Here is a 24,135-nt window from a genome sequence, read left to right on the forward strand (position 1 = left end):
TGAGATACTTGCATTAGTTTGGAGTGAGGGTTGGGCCCTTTATATCAATGACATAACATCTATACAGTGTGTGCCAAGATCCCTTGATACTTCTTGCTCCACGACAATTTGAGGCCCTATGTTTTCTTATCTTGGGTTCATTTTGCCTTACATGATTTCAATGAGCTCCTTGCCCCATTTACAAATATAAAGGAACTTGAGAACCACATTACGCTCTTTATGACCTGGGGCTTGTTTGGCTTTCCATAAGAGTATGTTGTTACCTATAATCAGATCTTGGGATCAATAGTAAATCCTTCTTTGTATTCCTCGGAAAATAAACATGAAAACACATACTTCATCTATAAGGGAAAATACTACCTTTGCATATAAAGTAATAGCTTTGAACACCTTCCTAGAACTAAATCTAAAAATCTCTTGAAATGCAAACATTGCCTCTGCAGTCGACATACCAATGATAGCTGCCAAAAGTTGCATGGCAAATCCCCTTGTTCACCCAATATTTCCTACACATCTACCGTTTGAGTCTCTCATTTTGCTCCTACACTGCCAATTGATCTACCTTGCTTGACTCTAGCAACTTATGAAGACTTTATCAAAAGTTGCAAGACACTCTAATCTACTAGTAACGTTTCCTTGGTGGAACACACCGGTAATCATTTGCATGTTTCTCAAAATTTCCTTCTTAGTCCTTGAGTTATTGACTAGTTCAAACGGTCATATATCTGGTAATATACTCATGCACTAGAATTAAAATAGACAAAGGATTATGCTCATCAAAGAAGTAAAATAAGCAATTAACAATACTTCAAGCTTCATGATACAAACCACCGACATGACGCGACATAGTTGTTGGAATAGGAAAGAAGGGGAAGCATAATAAATTCAAGTTGAGTTGAGAGCAAAGAATCTGATTTGTTTATCAACAAAGTTTGCATTTATAATTATTGAAATAACAAAAATAGATTGGTGAATTAGGAGATATAATTATCAACAAATAATAGACTTGCTTTGCTCCTTAAGTAAAAGTAGTGATTGAATGACTTGCTCCTCAAGTAAAAATGTCAGCCTATAATGTATTTGCTCATCAAACTGAAAGAGAAATATAAAGTCATGTGCAATACAGTAAGCAAATATTTTTAACACTTCTCTTTGCTTTAAGGATTGCAAACTTAAAGCTTCTGTCTTAAGAGTATGAACTTGGTTTTCTATTTTACAGCTAACAAGAGTACCAACTCTATTTTTTCACTTAAGAAAAATAACTCAATGTTGAAATCCTTAGTTTTTTTCATGAAAAATGGGATAATAGGATATGGCTATTAAGCTTGCTTGTCAACAAGCATCTATGGTTCTTTCCTTCTACTTCATGTTAAGGTCAATTAAAATCATCCTCAACCACAAAACTTGGTCGAAAGCAGTGGTAGCAACAATAAATTCAGCTTCTGTCAAATATTGAGCAACATCTCTTTGTTTTTTTTAGCACCATGAGAAAAAAATCAATCCAAAGCGAAACAATACCTTGAAGTACTTCTCATATCATCAAATTGGTCAACCACAATCAATGTCAACAAATTCTATCTGAACATCCTTTTTGCAACCAGAACATCAGCTTTTCACTTGTGCAATGTATAAACCAAGACAATATTTTCAAAATTTAGGATGTTGAGATGAGTGACTATAAGATTCATCATGCAACCAATTATTCTTCTAAAATGTCTGGTTTATCTTCTTTGTTCCATCTTCCTTACAATGTTTTTCCTTCTGCATCATAGTAATGATCATTTCTTTACATTCTTCAAGTTTAAATTTTTTCAAAATCCCCTTGGCATACTTATTTTGACTAAAGAAGGCTTCGTGATCTTTTTTAAACTCCATTCCGGAAAGAAGGTCATTAAACCAAGATTTTTCATCTCAAAAACCATCATAATCTCTTCTAACATGAGACTCAAGTCACATACCTTGTAATTGAATCCTAACACTCTTGTTTAAATTTTCAAAAGTAAAAATTTGTTTTTAAAAGTTGTAGATATTGGTCTTCTTAGTCAATCTCTAATCCCCACCCTTGAGTCTCGAATTAAGGTATCCCCTAAAAAGGTTGCAACTAAGGTGGGTCAGAGGTGATCACAATTATAGCGACTTTTCATCAACAAAAAAAATCTTTAAAACCAATTAAACAAATGATCATTTCTTTAAAGTTGATTAAACAGCGTTTTAAAAAATGATTTAATTTATAAAATAGTTTTCTGGATAAATAAGAGAATATTTTGAAATTGTGAGTGTAAAACTCCTTTACCGAACATCCACTATAGGACAATAAACTCTAGTTAGTATAATTGTTTGTACGCAATGTATATTTTCATGATTCAATGGAATTTTTAAAATAATTTATGGATGAAGTCATTCATTGATAATGTTTATCTTTTTAACTTCCAATATTTGGAATATTGCAGTTTATTGTCTTGGCACCAGTTTAAAATATTTGGAATATTGCAGTTTAATTAATCACCAGTTTTCCTTTTTGTCTTTTTTCACATATTCTGACTCTTCATTTCAAGTTCATATTGATTCCGTCTTTAATATTATTTAGTGATGGACTTGGTTCGCTTTTGGAGCAAATGGTTGAGGTTTTATGTCGGCATGTATCGGATGAGTCTTCAACTGTTCGTCGATTATGTTTGCGAGGATTAGTACAGGTCTTGTGTTTCACCTATGATACTTTGTTATGATTCATGTCACCATAGTTTCTTTCTTTTCAATTGTATTTATTTTAACATGAATGTATCCAATTTAAATGCTTGATTTCTTGCCAATTATCTTCTCTTTCTTGCAAATAGTTAATTTTCCTATATGAGAAATGTGCTTCAGTGCTTGCCAATATCTGCTCACTAACTTGGTGTTCATTACCTTTAAGACGATGATTAACTTTTTATAGTATTTGTTGAAAGGGAAAAAAATATATGCAATAAAACCTATGTGTATGAGTTGAAAGAAATAGATGGAAATATATTTCTGAGATATTTTACAAATGTGATTACAGTCTCTATTTATCGATTGTATTAAAGGAAAAGAAAGAATAGGGTAAATCCCTTGTGTGTATTAAACACATATGGTTATGTTTATATAGGAAAAGAAACATATGGGCTAAGTCCATTACATAAATATGAGATATCTAACAATATCTATAATATCTCATAATATCAAATAATATCTAATTATATCTAATAATATCTAACACTCCCCCTCAAGCTGGTGCATATAGATCATATGTACCCAACTTGTTACAAATGTAATCAATCCTAGGCCCTCGTAAGGGTTTAGTAAAAATATCTGCTAATTGATTATTTGAATTAACAAACTCAGTCTTGATATCTCCCGATATAATCTTTTCTCGAATGAAATGACAATCAATCTCAATATGTTTTGTCCTTTCATGAAAAACTGGATTGAGCTAATATGAAGAGCAGCCTGATCATCACATATAAGTGTCATTTGAGTAACCTCTCCAAATTGCAATTCTTTAAGTAACTGTTTAAGCCAAATAAGCTCACAAGTAGCCGAGGCCATAGCTCTATATTCTGCTTCTGCACTAGATCTTGCTACAACACTTTGTTTCTTGCTCTTCCAAGAGATCAAGTTATCACCAATGGAAACACAATAACCAGAAGTTGATCTTCTATCAGATGGAGATCCTGCCCAATCAGCATCTGAATAATAAACGACTTTAGTATGGTTATTATGACCATATAACAAACCTTTTCCAGGAGAGCCTATAATGTACTTCACTATACGAATGACTGCATTCCAATGATCTTCACATGGAGAATTAAGAAATTGACTCACCCAAAGGAAATATCAGGACGAGTAACAGTGAGATAGTTCAATTTTCCAACTAATCTCCTGTACTTCTCAGGATCTGAAAAAGGCTCTCCCTGATTGGGTAGAAGCTTGACATTGGGATCCATGGGAGTATCAACAGATTTCGAATTCATCAACCCAATTTCCTCCAAAATATCTAATGCGTATTTTCTTTGAGAGATAACAATACCAGTATTGGATTGTGCTACCTCAATCCCCAAGAAATATCTGAGTTTGCCAAGATCTTTGGTCTGAAAGTGTTGACAAAGGTGTTGTTTTACTTGTGAGATGCCATGGTGATCACTGCCTGTAAGAACAATGTCATCAACATATACTAGATACACCCAGCACTCAAGTGACGATAAAAAACTGAATGATCTCCTTCACTGCGAGTCATACCAAATTGTTGAACAACATTGCTAAATTTTCCAAACCAAGCCCTAGGAGACTGCTTGAGGCCATATAAGGATTTGCGAAGACGACATACCAATCCAGAAGACTCCCCCTGAGCAACAAAACCGGGAGGTTGCTCCATGTAAATTTCTTTCTGCAAATCCCCATTAAGAAAAGCATTTTTAACATCCAGTTGATAAAGAGGCCATTGTGGAACAAGCTTCTGCATCTTGGCAAGACTAGGATGACCCAACCGAGCATGAATGAGAGATGGAGAATCCATAATTGCGCCAACATGTGCAGAGATCTGTAGTTGATAAAGTCCATGAGCCTCACATCCAGTGCCTATCATTCGTCCCGAACTCCGGTCCTGTAAAGTAACAGAATCTTTGGTAAAAGAAATAACACAATCAAGGGAACGAGTGAGACGACTAATGGATAATAAGTTATATAGAGACCCATGGACATAAAGAACATTATCAATAGATAAAGATGAAAAAAGATTAATAGTACCAACACCATGTGATGGTACCCTATATCCATTGGCCATGGTAACTGAAGGTATATAACCCGTAGTAGATAAGGAAGAGAAAAAAGATTTATTACCATTAATGTGATTAGTGGCACCTGAATCTATAACCCAAGGGCCATGGGAAGTGGAGTGAGTGAGGCCAACAAAAGATGTACCTGAATGTGCAACAGAAGCTGTGGAACTAGGGTTCTGAAGATCCTCATATCATTTAAGAAATTCATTGAAAATAGCAGGCTAGCCTGGGGTATCAATTGAAGTATGGTCCATGGTAGAAGGTAGCCCAGGGGCAATTTGAGCAACCGCAACAGATCTAAGAGGACGACTATGTAAGGCATAACATTTGTCAATTTTGTGGCCAAGTTTGCCACAATGGTCACACTTGTGACGCCCTTTGCCCGGCTTGTGAGGGCGAGTACGATCATTATACTGAGAGACTAAAGCAGAAGAGTCATCAACATGAGACGTTATATCAGCGGTGTGTTTACCTGGCACGCGCAAAAGGGTAGAACAAGTGGAAGTAAAATTGGGCACAATAGGAGATCCCAAAATTTGATCACGAACGTGAGAATAATCATCAGGAAGGCCGTGTAAACCCAATAACATGAAGAACTTGGATCTTTGTTCTAGTTCTTGAGAAGGAGTAGAGGCAGGAGGTAATAACTCGTTAAAATCATGAAGAAGAGCATGAAGTTTACCTAGATATTCTGCCATTGTACCATCAAGATGTTTGGGAGCAACAATTGTGAGAAGATTTTGACACACACCATAAAGACGTTGAGTATCATTGGTGTATAATAATTTTGCTTGTTCCCAAATTTCTGAACATGTCTCATAGGTACGAAAAATTTGTTTTAAAGATGAGTGAATGGTCGATTTGATAACAATGCATAATTGAGCATCAATTTTCAACCAACGGAAAACCTCATTTTCAACAAGAGTAGGATAAGTAAGATGATCAACATAACCTTGACTCTTAAGCCATAATTTAATATCTGATGCCCAAGTGTCATAATTGGTTCCATCCAATTTGTCAATGGAAAGATGAACATTGACGTAATTAGTATAAATAGATGAATCCGGCATAATGACTGCGGAAGAAACCACAGTGCTAGCGCCAACGGAAGAAGCCATAGTGGCAGCGGAAGCGGAAGAAGCCATAGAAGATAAGGACAAATCCAGTCACCGGTTAATTGGCGGGAGCAACAAAGATGAAGGCTCCGACAACGATTCCGGCAACGTCTCCAGCGGAGGCTCCGACGACGGCTCAGGCGAAATTCCGGCGTGTTTCCGGTGACGGTGCGAGATTCCGGCGACGGGTCCGGCGGATACTCTGACGAGGTAGTGGTAGCTCCGGCGAGACAGTGGGACGGTGGCTGGAAAATTCCAGTGAATGGTGGGTTCACCAATAAAAATTGAACCCTAAACCCTAACCTTATGCTCTAGATACATATTAAAGGAAAAGAAAGAATAGGGTAAATCCCTTGTGTGTATTGAACACATAGGGTTATGTTTATATAGGAAAAGAAACATATGGGCTAAGCCCATTACATAAATATGAGATATCTAACAATATCTATAATATCTCATAATATTGTTTTACAACCTAATTAAGGAAAGAAATAATAGGTAATGAAAGCCAGAAATAATGGGTGTTTAAAGTTGTACAAATCAAATAAAATCAAATCATTAACAAATTTGTCCTAATAAATATAGAATGAAACCTGCACTTAATTATAACATAATTCTCCTGATTATGCAACACTCCCCCTCAAATTGGTGAATGTATATCTATCATTCCCAACTTGTAAGTAAGATCTTCGAATTGTTGTGTGGGATGTCCCTTAGTAAACATATCTGCCAATTGGAGTCTTGAAGGGATGTACTCAGTGGCTATAAGACCATCATCATACTTCTCTTTAATAAAGTGTCGGTCTATCCCTACGTGCTTTGTTCGATCATGTTGAACCGGATTGTGTGCAATATTGATATAGAGGACTTATTATCACACACCAAGCCCATAGGAGCTTCAGGTCCTCAAGTATGATCTTCATCCATAAGAGTTCACACAACCCTTGAGCCATGGCTCTAAATTCTGCCTCTGCACTTGATCTTGCAACTACATTTTGCTTCTTGCTCCTCCATGTCACCAGATTTCCACCCCAGAACATGCAGTCGCCTGTGGTGGATCTCCTATCAACAATCGATCCTGCATAGTCAGCATCAGTATATACTTTCAGAGATAAGTTTTCCCCCCTTTTGACTAACAATCCTTTTCCTGGAGAGGCTTTTAAGTACTGAATAATTTTATTTTGGATCATGCATAAATTGGCTAACCACACTAATTGCATAGGCTATGTCTGGCCTAGTGTGTGATAGATAAATGAGTTTTTCCACAAGTCTTTGATATTGTGTCTTCTCCACTTTTTGGGTTTTCCTCATCATTCTCAATCCTATGATTTTGCTCTATTGACACTCTAGTGGCCTTACAACCCAACTTACCAGTCTCTTTGAGAAGATCAAGTATGTATTTCCTTTGAGAAATAAAGATGCCCTGTCTCGAGTAAGCAACCTCTATCCCAAGGAAGTACTTCAACTTCCCAAGATCCTTCATTTCAAATTGAGCAGCTAGTCTCTCCCTCAAATTTTGTTTTTCAATCTCATCATCACCTATAATAATCATATAATCTACATAGACCAAAGTAGAGTGAGTTTACCATTCTGAGAATGTTTTATTTACAGAGTATGGTCACCTTGGCTTTGTCGGTACCCCAAAGATACCGTAGCTTGAGTAAACCTTCCAAACCAAGCACGAGGTGATTGTTTAAGACCATATAGGGCCTTCTTAAGTCTGCACGCCTTATTCCCTTCATTAACAACACCATAACCAGGTGGAATCTCTATGTATACTTCTTCCTCCAAGTTTCCATGCTAGAAGGCATTTTTAACATCAAATATGCATTGCCCAACCAAAGTGTGCTGCTAGGGAGACAATAATCCTGATTGTATTCATTTTTGCCACTGGAGCAAAAGTCTTCTCATAATCGACCATGTTGGAAATCCCACATCGACTAGAGATTAGAACCTTTCATTGTATATAAGTGGGTGCAAACCTCAACCCTATGAGCCGGTTTTATGGGGTTGAGTTAGGCTTAAAGTCCACTTCGTAATATGGTATCAGAGCCATTTTCAAGCCTATCCTAGCGAATGTTTGTGTTGGGCCTATCGTGCCACCCGCTATCGGGCCGCTATCGGACCACCCATAATATATAGTCCCATGTACAAGTTGGTAGTCTCGGCTTGAGGGGGGGTGTGTTGGAGATCCCACATCGACTAGAGATTAGAGCCTTTCATAGTATATAAGTGGGTGCAAACCTCACCTCATTGAACCGGTTTTATGGGGTTGAGTTAGGCTTAAAGTCCACTTCGTAATATGGTATCAGAAGTTTGAGTGTACCCTTTTGCAACCAACCTTGCTTTATACCGATCCAGTGTGCCATCAGACTTATACTTAAGTGTGTATATCCACCTACAACTCACTGCTTTCTTATCTTTTGGTCTCTCTACAATCTCCCAAGTCTCATTCCTTTCTAATGCGCTCATTTCTTCATTCATGGCTCGAATCCAGTTCTCATCTTTTAAGGCTTCTTGTACCGATGTAGGGATTATGATAGAATCAATAGCTGAAAGAAAACTCTGGTGCTGCATAGAATGTTTTTCTCTAGACACAAATTGGGATATAGGATATTTGACACAAGATCTTTTTTCTTTTCTCAAGGCAATAGGTAAATCATTTAGGTTAGGTTCAAAAGCCAATTATCTTCTCTTTCTTGCAAATAGTTAATTTTCCTATATGAGAAATGTGCTTCATTGCTTGCCAATATCTGCTCACTAACTTGGTGTTCATTTCCTATATGAGAAATGTGCTTCATTGCTTGCCAATATCTGCTCACTAACTTTTTATACCTTGACTCTTCCTTTTGAAAAATTTCATTAATTTTCTCTTTAACCTTGTCCAATGCTTCAGAAATGTATGACATGGCTGGTTTTGAATCACTACTACAAGCCTTAGAACTTTTGCAAGTGGAATCACACACTTTAAGCAATATTGATTGATTTCCAAATTCTGCAATCAGTCAACAACACTAGGTTGATCACTTGTATGACCTACTTTTGTAGGCATGTGGTCTAGTGACCCGTTCCTCCAACACATAGATAGATCTAAGAGCATTATTTTTTTGCTTAATGCAATTTAATGTAAGATAGTGAACCTTGTCACAAGAGGACATGTCTAGTAGTGCTTTTCTTTGCATTGGCAAGGAATGCTAAACACTCTACAATGTCCTCAAGGACTAGATCAAGAGTTAAACAAGGGGACCAAAACAATTTGGTTCTCTTTTCCATTAACATTTACTCAGCTTCCACAAGTTTAATATTAAAGTTTAAAACTAACTCATACTCACAAAACCGACTTAAAAAAACGGGCTTATAAGGTGAGGATTTTCCCACTTATATATTTTAAATTGGTTATATCTCCAGTCGATGTGGGATCTCTAGCACACCCTTATCGTGCTAAGGCATGTACATCTCATGCATGAGACTAGATATTCTTAGGTGACACAATAGACCCATCAAACCTCGTTACGAGAGACTTTGATACCATATTAAGAAGTAATTTTAAGCTCAACTCATCCTCACAAAACCGACTTATAATGTGGGATCTCCAACAATTACCAACCCCATTTGTCAAGTCTTGTGCATTTTTGTCCCCAATTTCTTCCACAATGTTGTCAAACAACTCAAACATTTCTTTATCACATCACTAGTTTCAATAAACTTGAAGAAAACAAACCTACTTGGACTATTAACAGGAAACTTAGTTAGTTATCTTCCATTGCCATCTGTCCAACCATATAGACAAACTACACCTCTCAAACCACATAGACAACATAAAGTTGTTTAGAAATTAGAAACAAACTAAACATTACAAAACAGAGGAAAGGATATCTCTAACACTAGTGAAGCCTCTTCCTTCTTGAAGTATATTTTGTTAACTAGGTTGGTGACTTGAGCATGTAGACAACCTGCCGACTACCTAAACTCTGGTAACTATTTTCGAGGACCCATTAACTTGGTATATTTTTCATTTTTTTCTTGTTTTTACTTGTTAGAAGGAGAGGAAGCTGAAGGACATGTCTATTCGAATAATGAGGAAAATGATTATATTGAGTTAGAAGGGAAGGATGAACATTAGTTTTGTACTGGGTCATTGTGTCTTTGTATTTCCTTTTGTTTATGTGTAATGACAATGATGAGATCGAGACTTTGATGAATGTTATGAATTTTTGTTTTATATTGTTTTTGATTTATTTTTTACTTTTACAGTTATATATATATATATATATATATATATATATATGGTAGCATATATATATTTCATCATAAGCCTCCATGCCATTTGCCATATTTATATGGAAGATTTGGGTCACTACCATTGGCTAGGATATCTGCCAAAGATAACCTGATCTAATATAATCATTGAGTTGTGGCTTATGTTATGAGTTAGAGTTTCAATTCCTTGGAGTAGATCTCTAAATCAACCTTACCCAATTTAATATTGCAGATCCCATTGATTCATATTCTGAAGTATACAACTCAAGTCTTGGGTGTTATATTAGCTCTACTAGATGATTCTGATGAATCTGTGCAATTAACTGGGGTATCATGTTTACTGATGGTGAGGTTCTATGCTTCCTGTTTTTTTATTGTATTTACCTTTTTATCCATTCTAAGTTCACTTATTTACTATGCTTTTTGGATATTTGTAGATTCTCGATTCTTCACCTGATGATGCAGTTGAGCCCATCTTGCTTAATCTTTCAAAAAGGCTTCGAAATCTTCAAGTATGTAAATTTTCTTTTGTATATATCATTTTTATTTTTCTTATTTATTTATTTTGGTTCTAAATTTTTATTAGAAGCTAGTATGTTCCGAGGACTGTCATATTTAATCTTAAAACCAATTGACATCAAAAGTGAAGTTGTCTAAGAGATATGTAAGTGCACTCAAAGAATTTAGATAAGTGAAACTCAATCTCACAAAATTGACATGTGAGATTTGCCTCCATTTATATATTATAATTTGACTATGTTTCTAGTTAACGTGGGATATTCAACAAATCCCCTCATCCTCATGCTGAAGACTAGACATCTCGAACGTGGAACTAGATATTTGTGGGTAGTTCGATAGTAGTTGGGTAGAAGGTGGCAACAATAAGTCCAAAAGACCTTGCTAGGATGAGTTCTATTACCATCTTAGAAAGAAGACTTTACTCCTAACTCATCCATATAAAATCAGTTTTAAGGTGAAGTTTCAACAACTTACTTTAATTGAATCTTCTCTTTTACTAATTAATAGGTATTCATGTTAGTTAGAACAAGCTATATGATGCAAAACCCAAACCCTAGGCAAACTAAACTTTATACAAGGAAGCCTGAAACGAATGATGCACCTAATTAGGGTATGAGGTTTGTCTGAAATTTGTCTTAATTGCGGTCATTTCCAGCCTGCCTTAGTTGGGATATAATGGTTTGGAACATCCCCTGCCCGCCATGTGGCGTGCTGTAGTAGAGCAGTTTAGTGTAGCAACTGTAGCAAACTAAAAGACACATTGCCCTCAAACTGAGTGAAGTTGACAAAGAGCAAATCTTTCAGCCACTCCTAGTTTGTCCTTAAAGATGGAGAACTGAAGAGGTGAGGGAACTTCAGCTAAATGTCTGCCTTCTGGTCAGCAGCATGATAGTGAGTTACTGAGAGACTCTTTTTTTAAGAACCTTCTGTCAAACAAAAAAGATACCTAGTTCCATATCCTTTCCTTGTATATAGAACTGGATTATGAGATAGGGACTGGTCAGGTTGTCCCATAAAAGAATGGGAATTAGGATGGGAATCTGCATTCAGTTAGAAGTGACTGCAGCTAAAGGAGTTCAGCAGCAGTGTTGGTCAGACTGCAATTTTCAGCTTCTGTTGTAGATCAAGCTGTCAATTCCTGCTTTTTCTTGAACCACCGGTAGACTTGATTTCAACCAAAATCTTTTGGTGTCGTTGGCATCACTGAATGCTAAAAGTGAGAAACAAGAGCAAAAGAATCATCAAAAGAGGTGGAATGTCCAAAAGCATGTGGAATGTGGAAATGCAACTGTTGTTGACTAGCCACCATGTCATAGGAAGGGAAAGGGATGCAAGCTAGTAGGTAGCAACTTGCAACTAAACCAAACAGTAGGCTCAAGAACTACAGCCAGCCCAGGAAAGGGCAACACGTGAAGCCACATGTGGCAAGGCTGGGCCAGAGAGGGTTACTGGAGGGAGCCCTTGCTAGTTCCCATGGACAAAAGCAGGCAGAGGCACAGTGGTTTGTGGGTAATGTTCATGGTGTGCCCAATGTGGAAAACAGCATTGAAAGAAAAAATAAACTAGAGCAACCCTGTAGAAATTATTTACTGAATGTTGTGTGTAATATACCATACACTTGTTCTCTATTTATAATGAAGTACACGAACAATGAAGGGTACACAAAATCAATTAAATCCCTAATTTCTAATACTTGGATATTTCCCTCCTTTTTGTATTTACATATACTAAATGCACACATTTAACAAGAAGTCAGCAATGCATTCTCTGTCAAAAGTGAGAAATTATATATGTATTTGTATATTAAAAGGACTTTCTTTAGATATTTTATTCTCCCTTCATATTACTAATATACTCTGTTTCTGTAAAAGAAAGAATGGAGAACTTTCCATTAACTACTCTTACTTCGGAAATTCTTATCATTGTTTTTATAAAACAGTCAAGCATGAATGCAAAAATGCGAGCCACTTCTTTTGCAGTATTTGGGGCCCTAAGCAAATATGGAATTGGGGCACTAAGTGAGGCATTTGTTGAGCAGGTTTATTGCTAACTCTGATTGTAATAGTAGCTTTTATTCTTTCCACTTTCTCTCTCTATTTTTTTTTAAATTATATACTCTAATGCTATTATGTAATTGGTGGTTGTCAGTAGTGTATATTTTTTTAATAAGGCACAAATAGTCGGTGGTAAATGGGGGCTTACTATTTGCAATTATTTCTTTTAGTATCCATTTTTGTTTTATTACTATTAGGTGATATAACTAGCTTATAGCAATTTTACTACCAACTTTTCATTGTGAATACCATTTTGGTTAACTTAACAATATGATAATCAATAAAGTTTGGTAAAAGCATAGGAAAAAATTGGCCACATTTAAGCTTGTATTATTTCTGCCAACCGACTATTTGTAGACTTATCCATGCTATAGCCCCGAGCTAGTTACATTGCTCAGTTCCCTCCATCTCCTCAACTAATTCCCAAATACAGAATGTCACTCTTATCTAGTGCTACTATAAAGTTATGCACTGATTTGTTTATCTGATAATCTTAAACTCGACATATTCCAATTGAACGGTAGTTTTTTTTACCCAATAACCAAATTTGGAATGTTCAACTTGGCAATTTCAAAACCGAGTAAATACTTCGTTAATTATCAGTGAACACGTGAATCAAAATAAATGAAAAAGGTTAATCTAGATCATAATGTATAGCCTTTTAGTAGGTCATCATACGTGTATCTTGTTATATAACCAGTGTCATCATATGCAAAAGTCATATATTCTTTCAAATATTATCAACCAAGTTGACAAGTTTATTTATCATCAAGTATTCCAAGGTGATATGTCTTCCATTATTTTGGTGAACCTTTTGATTGCATAGTAGACCAACTGAACTGGTGATCGTCATGTATTAGCTTCTCTTAATATTTCAGCAAGCTCATTTCATGTCAATTATTGTTTTTAATAGGTACATGCTGCTGTTCCTCGCCTGGTCTTGCATCTTCATGATGAAGATGTTAGTGTTCGATCAGCCTGTCGGGTAATTGACCATCATCTTAGATTTTCTTGAATCGGAGATTTGTAAAGAAATGTCTAACATGATAAATCTTTCCTTTTTGAAATGTACTGACTGATAGAATACCCTGAAACAAGTTTTCCCATTGATGGAAATTGAACGATTGCTTGCTGTACTAAACACACAGAGTTTCCTTTCTGATCATCGGTATGGTTTGACAGATCGTAAAATTGCCTAGTTTGTTATTATTTTGAATAACTTACAATGATGTATAATTATGCCATATAATTATGACAAATGGCGTCTTTTGTGTATTTAGAAGTGACTATGAGGACTTTCTTCGAGACATTGCAAAGCAATTTACACAGCATCTTCCCAGCAGAGTTGATAGTTATATGGCATCATCAGTGCAGGTTATTGTTAACAATTTTTGTCATAACACAAATTAGTCATGATTTTCTTACTGACTGAAATTAAGATTATGTGTGCTTGGATCAACTTATTTTGTGTTTCATCATGATGATTTTATAGCCAAAGCTTTAATCTTAATAAATGAGAGCATTTGAAATCTTTTTAAACCAATTTTTCTCTTGAAGAGTTTAATATTCATGTACTATCAGAGTAAATTTTTTTATATGAAATCATTCTAGGTATGACTTTTTTTATAGTAGTCATCATAAAATTCTACTAACATACCATACATGTGATTGGATGACCTTGTAAGGTTAGACTGTTTGTGCATTCTAATTAATTTTTTCTCTTGAAATTAATCAAAATTGAACATGCACTTCTTTTGTTACCGCATTCCTAAACAATCTCTTTCTCTCTTTGGATCGAATGAGTTGTAATCTCTTTTTTCTTTTTCCATTTTAGTTGAAAGAATCAAATGTAGATATTATATTATATCTCTTTTATATATGTATGTATAAGTTTCATCTTTTCTTTGAGAATTATCTGTATTGGAATTACAAGCTGGAATTAATTCAGATTCATATTAAGGTTTTACGTGTATAGGTCCATGTACATAGAAAACAACATTCATAAACATGGGAAAAGCATTCTTATACTTATTCATTTTCTTTCTAATCATAAAATGTAATTATTTCAGGGTGTGCAGGCATATATGTCCGTCTTGCTGGGTGTTTTTCCATTCAAGTTAATTAAAAAATAAATATCTCTAAACATCCTGTTCTCAAGTATCTTCAGTTATTCTAAATTTTACAAAATATTCCTCATCTTCTCTTCATTGTTCAAGCATGATCTGTCAACTTTGGTCGAATTTGTAGAATAGTAATATTGGAAAAAGGGCCAATATATATTAGAACATTATTTAAATCATGCATTTTAGCTTAATTTTCTTTGCATGGACTTTCTACTTGATAATCTCTCCATTGCAAGTAAGCTTGTAATAATTCTACAAGAAGGTTGTTAGAAACCTCAACCCAGCACTTTGTGTTGTGAATCAATTTTCCTTCTGTTTAAATTTAGGGGCCTTGAGAATTTAGTTATTTTCTTTCTTGATGAGGCAGGCTTTTGACGCACCATGGCCCATAATTCAGGCAAATGCTATATACTTCTGCAGCAGCATTCTCTCTCTATCGGACAATCAGCATATTTTAGCTGTTTATCATTCACAGGTATTTGCAGAACGCAGTTGCGATTTTCTGGCATTTCAGCTAAAACTTAGTTTTACCAGATTTGTCTGTATCTTCTTTTAGGTCTTTGGTATGCTGGTTGGGAAAATGAGCCGATCACCTGATGCTGTCGTTAGAGCAACATGTTCTGCCGCACTGGGCTTGTTGCTGAAATCCTCCAATTTATGTTCATGGGTGGACTCAACATCACGGAACCATGATGCAGAGTCCATGAAAAACTAGCAACGGCTCTAGATTATATAACTGAAATCATTACGAGCCATGAGCTTTTTTAGGAATGGTTGAGTGGAATAGCGTGCTGCTTTGCATATTTGTCATGTGAAAGCAACCTGGCTGTTGGTGATGTTCTTGCGCAAATCACTTCTTATGTATTCTATTCTGTCCATTTTCCCCCTCATGTATTTTATTTTGTTGTAAAGTTTGAAATGGAACATCGATTTCTTTCTTTTTCCTTTTAAATGTACATTTATGTTAGTTTTATGATCGTGTAAATGGTTGTATATTAATTACACTTGAAACTACACCACGGAGGATATTTGTTTTTAGTATTTTCATTATTTTTTTCGATATTTAAGAATTAATGGTGTACAAGTACAAACAGCTAACCAAGGTATTTGAAGTATTTGGTGCTTTGCTTTTCTCTCTCCCTCCTCTCTCTATGCTTCTATTAACGATGAAAGAGGAAATCAATTTTGGCTTATCACGTGGCCAAAGTTTTAATGAGCAAGAATTGTATGCCAAGAAAAAATAAGGACATTGCCGTCCGAAGATAATGTGCAAATACCAATTCAAATTAAAAACATTCGAAAACTAAAAAATAAGTTATATTTTTTTGAGAGATTTGGAATTATTTAAATATCTATTAATTCTTATCAGTCCTATGGCAAATATTTTTTGAAATCTCCACGAGCGTTTATGTTTAGAGTGTTTAAATTTTGTTGAAGTTTCTGAGTATCATCTTAAATTTTATCAAGCACATCAATGTTATATTGGAGTTGAAGTTGTAGTCTCTTAATATTCTACCTTATCACTGTTTTCATGATTTTCATCCTCAAAATGTTATTAATGATCATGGTGGGTCTCTCATGTTGTGAAAAACAACTAAAATGATTTTTCATTAAATCAATTTGATAATCTTGAGATGATTTGTGTTTCTGCAGCCATGTTGAAACTAAGGTTTTTAAGATGTTCCAAATGCAAGTAATAAGAATATCATATGAAAAAGACATCCTGTTAACATTGAACTTTTTAATATGTTATATCAAATAACATGGTCAAATAATTTGAATGATAATTTTCAGAGTCCAAAGTATAAAAATTATCTTATTGTATCAATTGAGCATAATTATTACCTCAACTACTGAGGAAAAGAACAAAGACATAATGTGAAAGTTTTTCTTCCACAATCAAAGTATATATGTTTTTAACATTGCGGACATGCAGATTTGATCTAATCATAACACTTAAAAGCATATCTTGGTTGTAGTTAAGCTTCTGTAAGATATCGAAAACAAAATGATGTTGACCTTGATATTTAACCTTAGCCATAACTAATCTCGAGGATTGGTAAGTACTATTTTGAGACACCCATGATATGATTGATGAAAGTGCAATCAAAGAATGAAAAGTTCATTACTATCTACTTTCACTCTTCAACACATGGTTTAGATAGAGATGTTGGGACAAGCTAAAAAGTTATCTCATATGTAATGGATTGTCTCTCTAATAGAAAAGTAAACAAAACATTATAGAAATATCCAAAGCAAAAGTTACCACCTCAATATCTTCATCCTACGTGTTTATAAATATAAGAAAAATCAAAATTATATATGGGTTGAAAATATTTTAGATTGCAAAAGCTAAAATTTCAGACTATATAATTAAGAACTTTCAAACATTTATTTTATATTACATGAATTATATAATCAATTCTAGATATGAAAATGTATTTCAAGGTTACACAATTCATAATATATTTCATATCATACAACTACATAATTTATAAATGTATTATAAATTATACAATTTAAAATATATTTTTAAATTGTATAATCTAAAAATACTTCTTAAATTCTATAATTTAGAATATATTTTCAAAGCAGGTCAGAATTCTGTGAAAAATCCACGATGGAAAACTGATTAGAATTTGACTCCAGGACTAAGTTATGAATTAACTTTCTTTAAAAAATAGAATTTGAAGAAAAAAAGTTATATTTTTTAAATTTTAAATAATAATTTTTATATAAACTATTAAATTAAATTAATCAATACTATTTAAATAATTAATAGATATTTTATTGATAATAGTTTACGAACTACAGTTTATTTAAGTATAAATTATTAAATTTAATGATTTAATATAAATTAATATTGAATGTTGAAATAATTTAAACTAAATATTTAAATATAAATTAATTTTTATTTTGAATAAAAAAATATTACTAGTAATGATTTACATAAAAAATGAATATAAAATAAATTTAACTAATGATATTAAATAATTATTATTCATTTAAAATATTAAAGTTTATTTTATTTTATTATATTGTTATTAAGGATGTAATTTTATTATTCAAATTTATCATTATAAATAGAAGTTAATTTTGTAATTGATTACTTATAGAAGAGAATATGAATATATTATTCCGTGAATTATATAAATAATTTAATAAATTAGCTTAATTTTATATTAATTTCTTGCCTATTTATTTAATTATTTAAATAATATAATTTTTTTCAAATTCTGTTTTTTTAAAAGGAAAAATTAGGTCTGGAAATCCAATTTTTGCAAAACAAAAGTTAGAATTTGACTTCTCAATAATTAAATTCTATCATATTTGAGTGAATTGTGCTACCTTAGTAAATATTCTGTATAACGTGTTATCTGGGAAATTCTTGGCAATGTGTGTTAACTAACAATAATTATGACCGCAGCCATTAGAATCTGGCTTTTCCTTTTAGAAATTACTAGATAATCTTTAACTACTCATTAATGGTCATACGTAATAACTGACAACTATTTTTTCTTAATACTTCAAAAAAATAAAAAAGAGTTAACGACAAGTGTGTTAAACAATTGATTGATTGATTGATTTTATGCTTAAAAGTGTAAATACAAAATCAGACCTAAAATTGTTTATATTTTTAAGCAGAGAGATAATGATATTTTAATACTTCAATCAATTTTTACAATCACTTTTTATTTTTTTCTTTTATTTTTTTATTAATTATTATAATCTAAATAAGAATTAGGAAGAATGAAAAACTACATAAAGTATGATAAGAGAATATAAAAAAGTTAATAAAAAAATTACTAAAAAAATATTAAATAAAAATTAATTTTAGAAATCAAAATAGTTTATTATTATTTTGACTATTTTATAAACTAAAAAATATTAATATTTAAAATAATTTCTATTATTAATAAAAATTTATAAAATAATTTTTAAATAGATATTTAACAATTAGTTACAAAAATTTTAGCTACTAAATATTTATATTTTAAATTAATAAAGACTAATTTTGAATTTAAAATATTAATAACTAAAACTTGATAACTAATTTAAATATTAATTTAAAAATTATTTTATAATATTTTATTAATAATAAAAATCACATATTAATAATTTTTTAAGTCTATTTTAAATATTATAATTTTAGATTATAATTGTAACACTTTGTAAGAGTATTTATGTGAGTCTTTGACAGCCATTCCAATCCTGCAGTCCCTCTCAGCCTTCACCTCGATCAAAGATCAAAGTAGCAGAAAAGGAAAGTCGATAATGACTAAAGTTTTGGGGAAGGGTGTTTGCTAAACGTTTATGTCAAACATTTTCCATATTTCCATATGGGAATATCAGAGACACGTGAAACTGTTTCTTTATAATTTCTCTTTAAAACAATCAAGATATTATGGCATACGCTCTTACGTCATCTCCGCAAACTATCACTCTGTATAAAACCACATAGCAAGCCACACCAGAAAGAAACACAGTGACAGCAAAATTCATTTGCCTCTTCTTAGTAACCATGCTTTCCCAAACAACCAATCTTCACTTCGTCTTGTTTCCCCTCATGTCTCAAGGCCACATGATCCCCATGATGGATATTGCAAGACTACTGGCGCACCGTGGTGTGGTTGTTACCATATTCACCACCCCAAAAAATGCATCACGTTTCAATTCAGTTCTTTCTCGTGCTCTATCATCTGGTCTCCAAATCCGGTTTCTACAACTTCATTTTCCAGCAAAAGAGGCAGGACTACCTGAAGGGTGTGAGAATTTCGACATGGTAACATCAAGGGATATGATGAACAAAATGTTCCACACCATCAGAATGCTTCAGAAGTCAGCAGAGGAATTGTTTGAAGCACTAACACCAAAACCAAGTTGCATAATCTCCGACTTCTGCATTCCTTGGACCGCTCAGATAGCTGAAAAGTATCATATTCCAAGGATTTCATTCCACGGATTTTCTTGCTTCTGCCTCCATTGTCTGCACCAGCTACACACTTCAGAGGTTTGTGAAAGCATCACTTCAGAGTCCGAGTATTTCACTATTCCCGACATACCTGACCAAATTCAAGTTACCAAAGAGCAGTTACCAGGAGCACTCTCAATTGATTTGAAGGGCTTTGGAGACCAGTTGCGTGACGCTGAGAGAAAGACGTATGGGGTTATCATAAATACTTTTGAAGAGTTGGAGAAGGCGTATGTGAGGGATTACAAGAAGGTGAAAAATGATAAGATGTGGTGCATTGGTCCTGTTTCATTATGCAACAATGATGGTTTGGATAAGGCTGAAAGAGGCAATCGGGCCTCAATTAATGAGCACAATTGCTTGAAGTGGCTAGATTTGCAGCAACCTAAGTCAGTGGTCTATGTTTGTTTTGGAAGCTTATGCAACTTGATTCCTTCACAGCTTGTGGAGTTGGCCTTGGCCTTGGAAGATACTAAAATACCATTTGTATGGGTTATTAGGGAGGGAAGTAGGTTCCAAGAACTGGAAAAGTGGATCTCTGAAGAAGGGTTTGAGGAAAGGACGAAAGGGAGAAGCCTTATAATAAGAGGTTGGGCACCACAAGTAATAATACTATCACACCCTTCCATTGGAGGATTCTTAACACACTGTGGTTGGAATTCAACACTTGAAGGGATAAGTGGTGGAGTGCCACTGGTTACCTGGCCTCTATTTGGTGATCAGTTTTTAAATGAGAAGCTTGTTACTGATGTGTTGAAGATTGGAGTGAGCGTTGGAGTAGAGGTTCCCTTGATGTGGGGAGAAGAAGAGAGGAGAGGTGTGTTGGTGAAGAAGGAGGATATTGGGAGGGCAATATGTAGAGTGATGGATGAAGATGGAGAAGAAAGCAAAGAGAGAAGAGAAAGAGCAAGAGAATTGAGTGAGATGGGAAAGAGAGCGATGGAAAAAGGTGGCACTTCTCATCTTGGCATCACTTTGCTTATTCAAGACATTATACAAAATTCAACTGCTCAGGCTCAAGAATCGCATCTTACATGCTCTGCTTGATTTGTTGCTCATCTTACTCTCATCTTTGTACTATTTATTTGTCCAATTATACCATAACCTGTATCCAGATTTTATTAAGTGCCTCTTTGGATCAGGAGTGCACTATTTCTGCGGACGGAAATGAAAGTACACCCTTGTTTGGATCAGAGGATGAGGGAGTGGGTGGCTGGAAGGTGCAGGCTTCTTCTCTCAAGTGCAGAGAAATAAGTGAGAAAAATAAATAAGTGGGAAAAGAGAGAAAGCCACCTAAATATTCTGCAATTATGCATGTGCCCCTATTTTTTTTATAAAATCTGCTATGGATTAATCAGATATAATTTTGTATATATTTTTTTAACTATCCATGCACATATAATAAAACATAAAAAAAAACTAAAATTGTAAAAAAGTTTATATATAATAAAAGAATTAACTATATTAATAATATAAATATTAAAATAACAATAATATTTAAAATAAATTTTTAAAATAATATAATAAATATTAATTAAAATCATTTCAATTATTTTAATTTTATTTCGAATAAACTGTACACACCCAAAAAAAATATAATTATTTATAATAAAAATAAAAATATTAAATATATTTCTAATAAAATAAAAATGCCTATATATATTAATAAAAATAGTATAAAAATTTAGTTAAATTAAATTTTACAAAATATTTCATATTTTATTATTTAAATATTTTAAAGATAAGAGTAAATTTGTAAATATATATAATTTAAAGAATCATAAATAATATTAAAATTATCTAAATACATTAATTTACACAAAGGTGAATTTGTAATCTTACAATTTACACAATTTAAAATAATTCAAAATATCATTACAACCATCACATCAGTCACATATTTCAATAAACTTTCCTCACATGTTCATCCTAACATACCATAATCTAAACAACTTCAAAAAAATTCACATTTTTACTCTCCACACCCTCAATTTTCCACTCCCCCATATCCTCTAATCCAAACAAAGCTTGACATGGTGACATTGTGAAGAATGAAAACACAGTTTATATTTTAATAAATTAATTAATATTTCATTCATTTTTATTTTATTTTTTAATTCAAAATATAATTATATTATTATAAGTGTTTATTACATGTATGTTATTTATTGTTGATGGTGTTAAAGGTGTTAAAGAAACTTTTCTCTTTTATTACTCATTTCTATAAATTCAACTGAGTAAATGAATTAATTCTTTTTCTCAAATAATATTATTTTTAAAACAAATTACTCAACCAAATCTAGATCCACTTTATCTGTCAAAATAGATCTTTATAGACAGAATTTCATTTCCATAAAACTCATTTCTAACCTTTATTTTTTCATCTTATACTAATAAGTTAAAATTTAGTTTTCCAAGAACTGAATTCTAATATAACTTTTCACTTTTTCTTTGCAAAAAATTAATAAACAACTAATGAAAATAAAAAATAATAACAATATAATTTTTTAAATTACTTAAATATTTAATAATTTTATTTTGTATTATTTCAAAAAATATTTTGTTATTAAATTTATTTTTATTATATGAAACTTAAAAACAAAATAAAAATATAATTTCTTATTATTAATATTTTTTTATTTTATTGAATTAATCTTTTTGATATTTTTTTTTTAAAAAAAAAGTGAAAAACTATGTTAGAATTCAGTATTTGAAAACCAAATTTTTATCTGCTTTTCCACACAAGATGCAAAAAGTAAAGGTCAGAATTTGGTTGATGATCAACACTAAAAAATATTTATTTTGATAAATTGTCCACTTGAGTTTTATCGGGTAAATGTTTTTAAAATATTATTATTTAAGAAAAAACTTGGTAAATGAAAATATAAAAGATTTAAATATTCGGCGGCAATAAAAATATAATAATTTTATTTTAGCTGGCAAAGTCAGTATAGGTGCCTCTCATATAGTGTTCTTCTTTGCTACCATGTGTGCTACGCAAATAATATTTATACATTTAAATATAAAAACACAAAACATTCTTAATAAGTTCAGTATTAATATATAATGTCGTATTTATCCTCGTTTTCTGCCGAAAAACTACTTTGCGGCAACCACCAAAACCCTGACATACTTTTTAATATATTATAATAATTTTAAACATGTATAAATTATATTATACATGTATTTTAATATTTTTACTATTATATTTATATTTTAAAAAAATATAATTAGTATTTTATAAAATTGGTCAGTTTTTTTTTATCAAAAAATAAATAAATGAATTAAAAGTAACATTTAAGGATGTTTATACAAAGCCTATTTAGAAAAGGGGCAAAGCTAAAACTAGTGTTTCAGCTGGACAAAACCCAGCCTAAGCACCCTACTAATCCCCATGAAGGCATGAACCTGCTGAATCATGCAGATTACAGCAGAACGTGCCAAGGGTCTTATGCTTTCCTTGTCCACTTCACCCATTCAAGATCTACTCAGCTTCATTACCAACAACTTCGACCCTTTGCTTATATCTACATCCAACCAGCTCCAACAGTTCCTTTAGCAGCATAAAACCAGAGAAAAACCAGATGTCACGGACTGCCTCCAGAAAACACACGTCAGAGCCCCTGTCCCAGTAGATTAAACTGCTCCTTCTTGCTAAAGTACTGCACCATTTTAAATATCACAACCAAAACAGCATCTGTTCTGGATCCCACTCGTCACCAGATCACTCCAGGACCACCATCGACCCCTCCATCCTTTTCCACACAGCTTGACTCCTTCCTAAACCCACTTATATATATAGTTTTTGATGCAAGACATTGAATGGATCTATTACAAAGTGACTTTAAACCTAACTCAACCCCATAAAACCGGCTCAATAATGTGAGGTTTGCACCCATTTATATACTATGAAAGACTCTAATCTTTAGTTGACGACGTGGGATCTTCAACACACCCCTCGAGACTGCCAATTCGTGCGTGGGACTATATATTATGGATGGTCCGATAGCGGGTGGCACGATAGGCCCAACACAAACACTCGCTATAGCTCAAAATGTCTCTGATACCATATTACGAAGTGGACTTTAAGCCTAACTCAACCCCATAAAATCGGTTCAACAATGTGAGATTTGCACCCACTTATATACTATGAAAGACTTTAATCTCTAATCGAAAAAAATAATAATTAAAAGAGTCTGAGTTATGCTTCTTCCATAACCATGATTAATTTACGGATTAAGTTAATTTAGAACGTGGATTAAACGGATAAAATTAATAATTTAATTAAACTTATATCAT

At 33.0% G+C, this 24,135-nt stretch overlaps 2 protein-coding genes across 4 annotated transcripts in view; both read left to right on the forward strand.

The window, feature by feature from the left end:
• LOC137814492 (protein SHOOT GRAVITROPISM 6) overlaps positions 1–15,979 on the forward strand; it is a 56,357-nt gene extending 40,378 nt beyond the window's left edge. For 2 of the 3 annotated variants that reach the window (XM_068617265.1, XM_068617267.1), the window contains 9 exons: positions 2,588–2,693; positions 10,401–10,514; positions 10,606–10,680; positions 12,627–12,725; positions 13,655–13,726; positions 13,824–13,909; positions 14,022–14,115; positions 15,232–15,339; positions 15,421–15,979. In XM_068617265.1, coding sequence (XP_068473366.1) covers positions 2,588–2,693; positions 10,401–10,514; positions 10,606–10,680; positions 12,627–12,725; positions 13,655–13,726; positions 13,824–13,909; positions 14,022–14,115; positions 15,232–15,339; positions 15,421–15,579 — 913 coding nt within the window. In that variant the 3' untranslated portion in view covers positions 15,580–15,979. The remainder of the gene's footprint in view (positions 1–2,587; positions 2,694–10,400; positions 10,515–10,605; positions 10,681–12,626; positions 12,726–13,654; positions 13,727–13,823; positions 13,910–14,021; positions 14,116–15,231; positions 15,340–15,420) is intronic. The other variant, XM_068617266.1, reaches the window with a different exon arrangement.
• Positions 15,980–19,157: 3,178 nt separating this feature from the next.
• Positions 19,158–21,220, forward strand: LOC137814493 (UDP-glycosyltransferase 73C2-like). The gene has a single exon (XM_068617268.1). It carries the CDS (start codon positions 19,387–19,389, stop codon positions 20,881–20,883), a length of 1,497 nt encoding a protein of 498 aa, XP_068473369.1. The 5' UTR covers positions 19,158–19,386; the 3' UTR covers positions 20,884–21,220.
• The last annotated feature ends 2,915 nt before the right edge of the window (positions 21,221–24,135 follow it).

This window comes from Phaseolus vulgaris, chromosome 1 (assembly GCF_000499845.2).
Source record: "Phaseolus vulgaris cultivar G19833 chromosome 1, P. vulgaris v2.0, whole genome shotgun sequence".
Taxonomy (NCBI): Eukaryota; Viridiplantae; Streptophyta; class Magnoliopsida; order Fabales; family Fabaceae; genus Phaseolus; species Phaseolus vulgaris.

What these genes read in the sequence shown, in the direction of transcription:
- LOC137814493 (XM_068617268.1), top strand. Translation starts at nt 19,387, where the DNA reads ATGCTTTCCCAAACAACCAATCTTCACTTCGTCTTGTTTCCCCTCATG.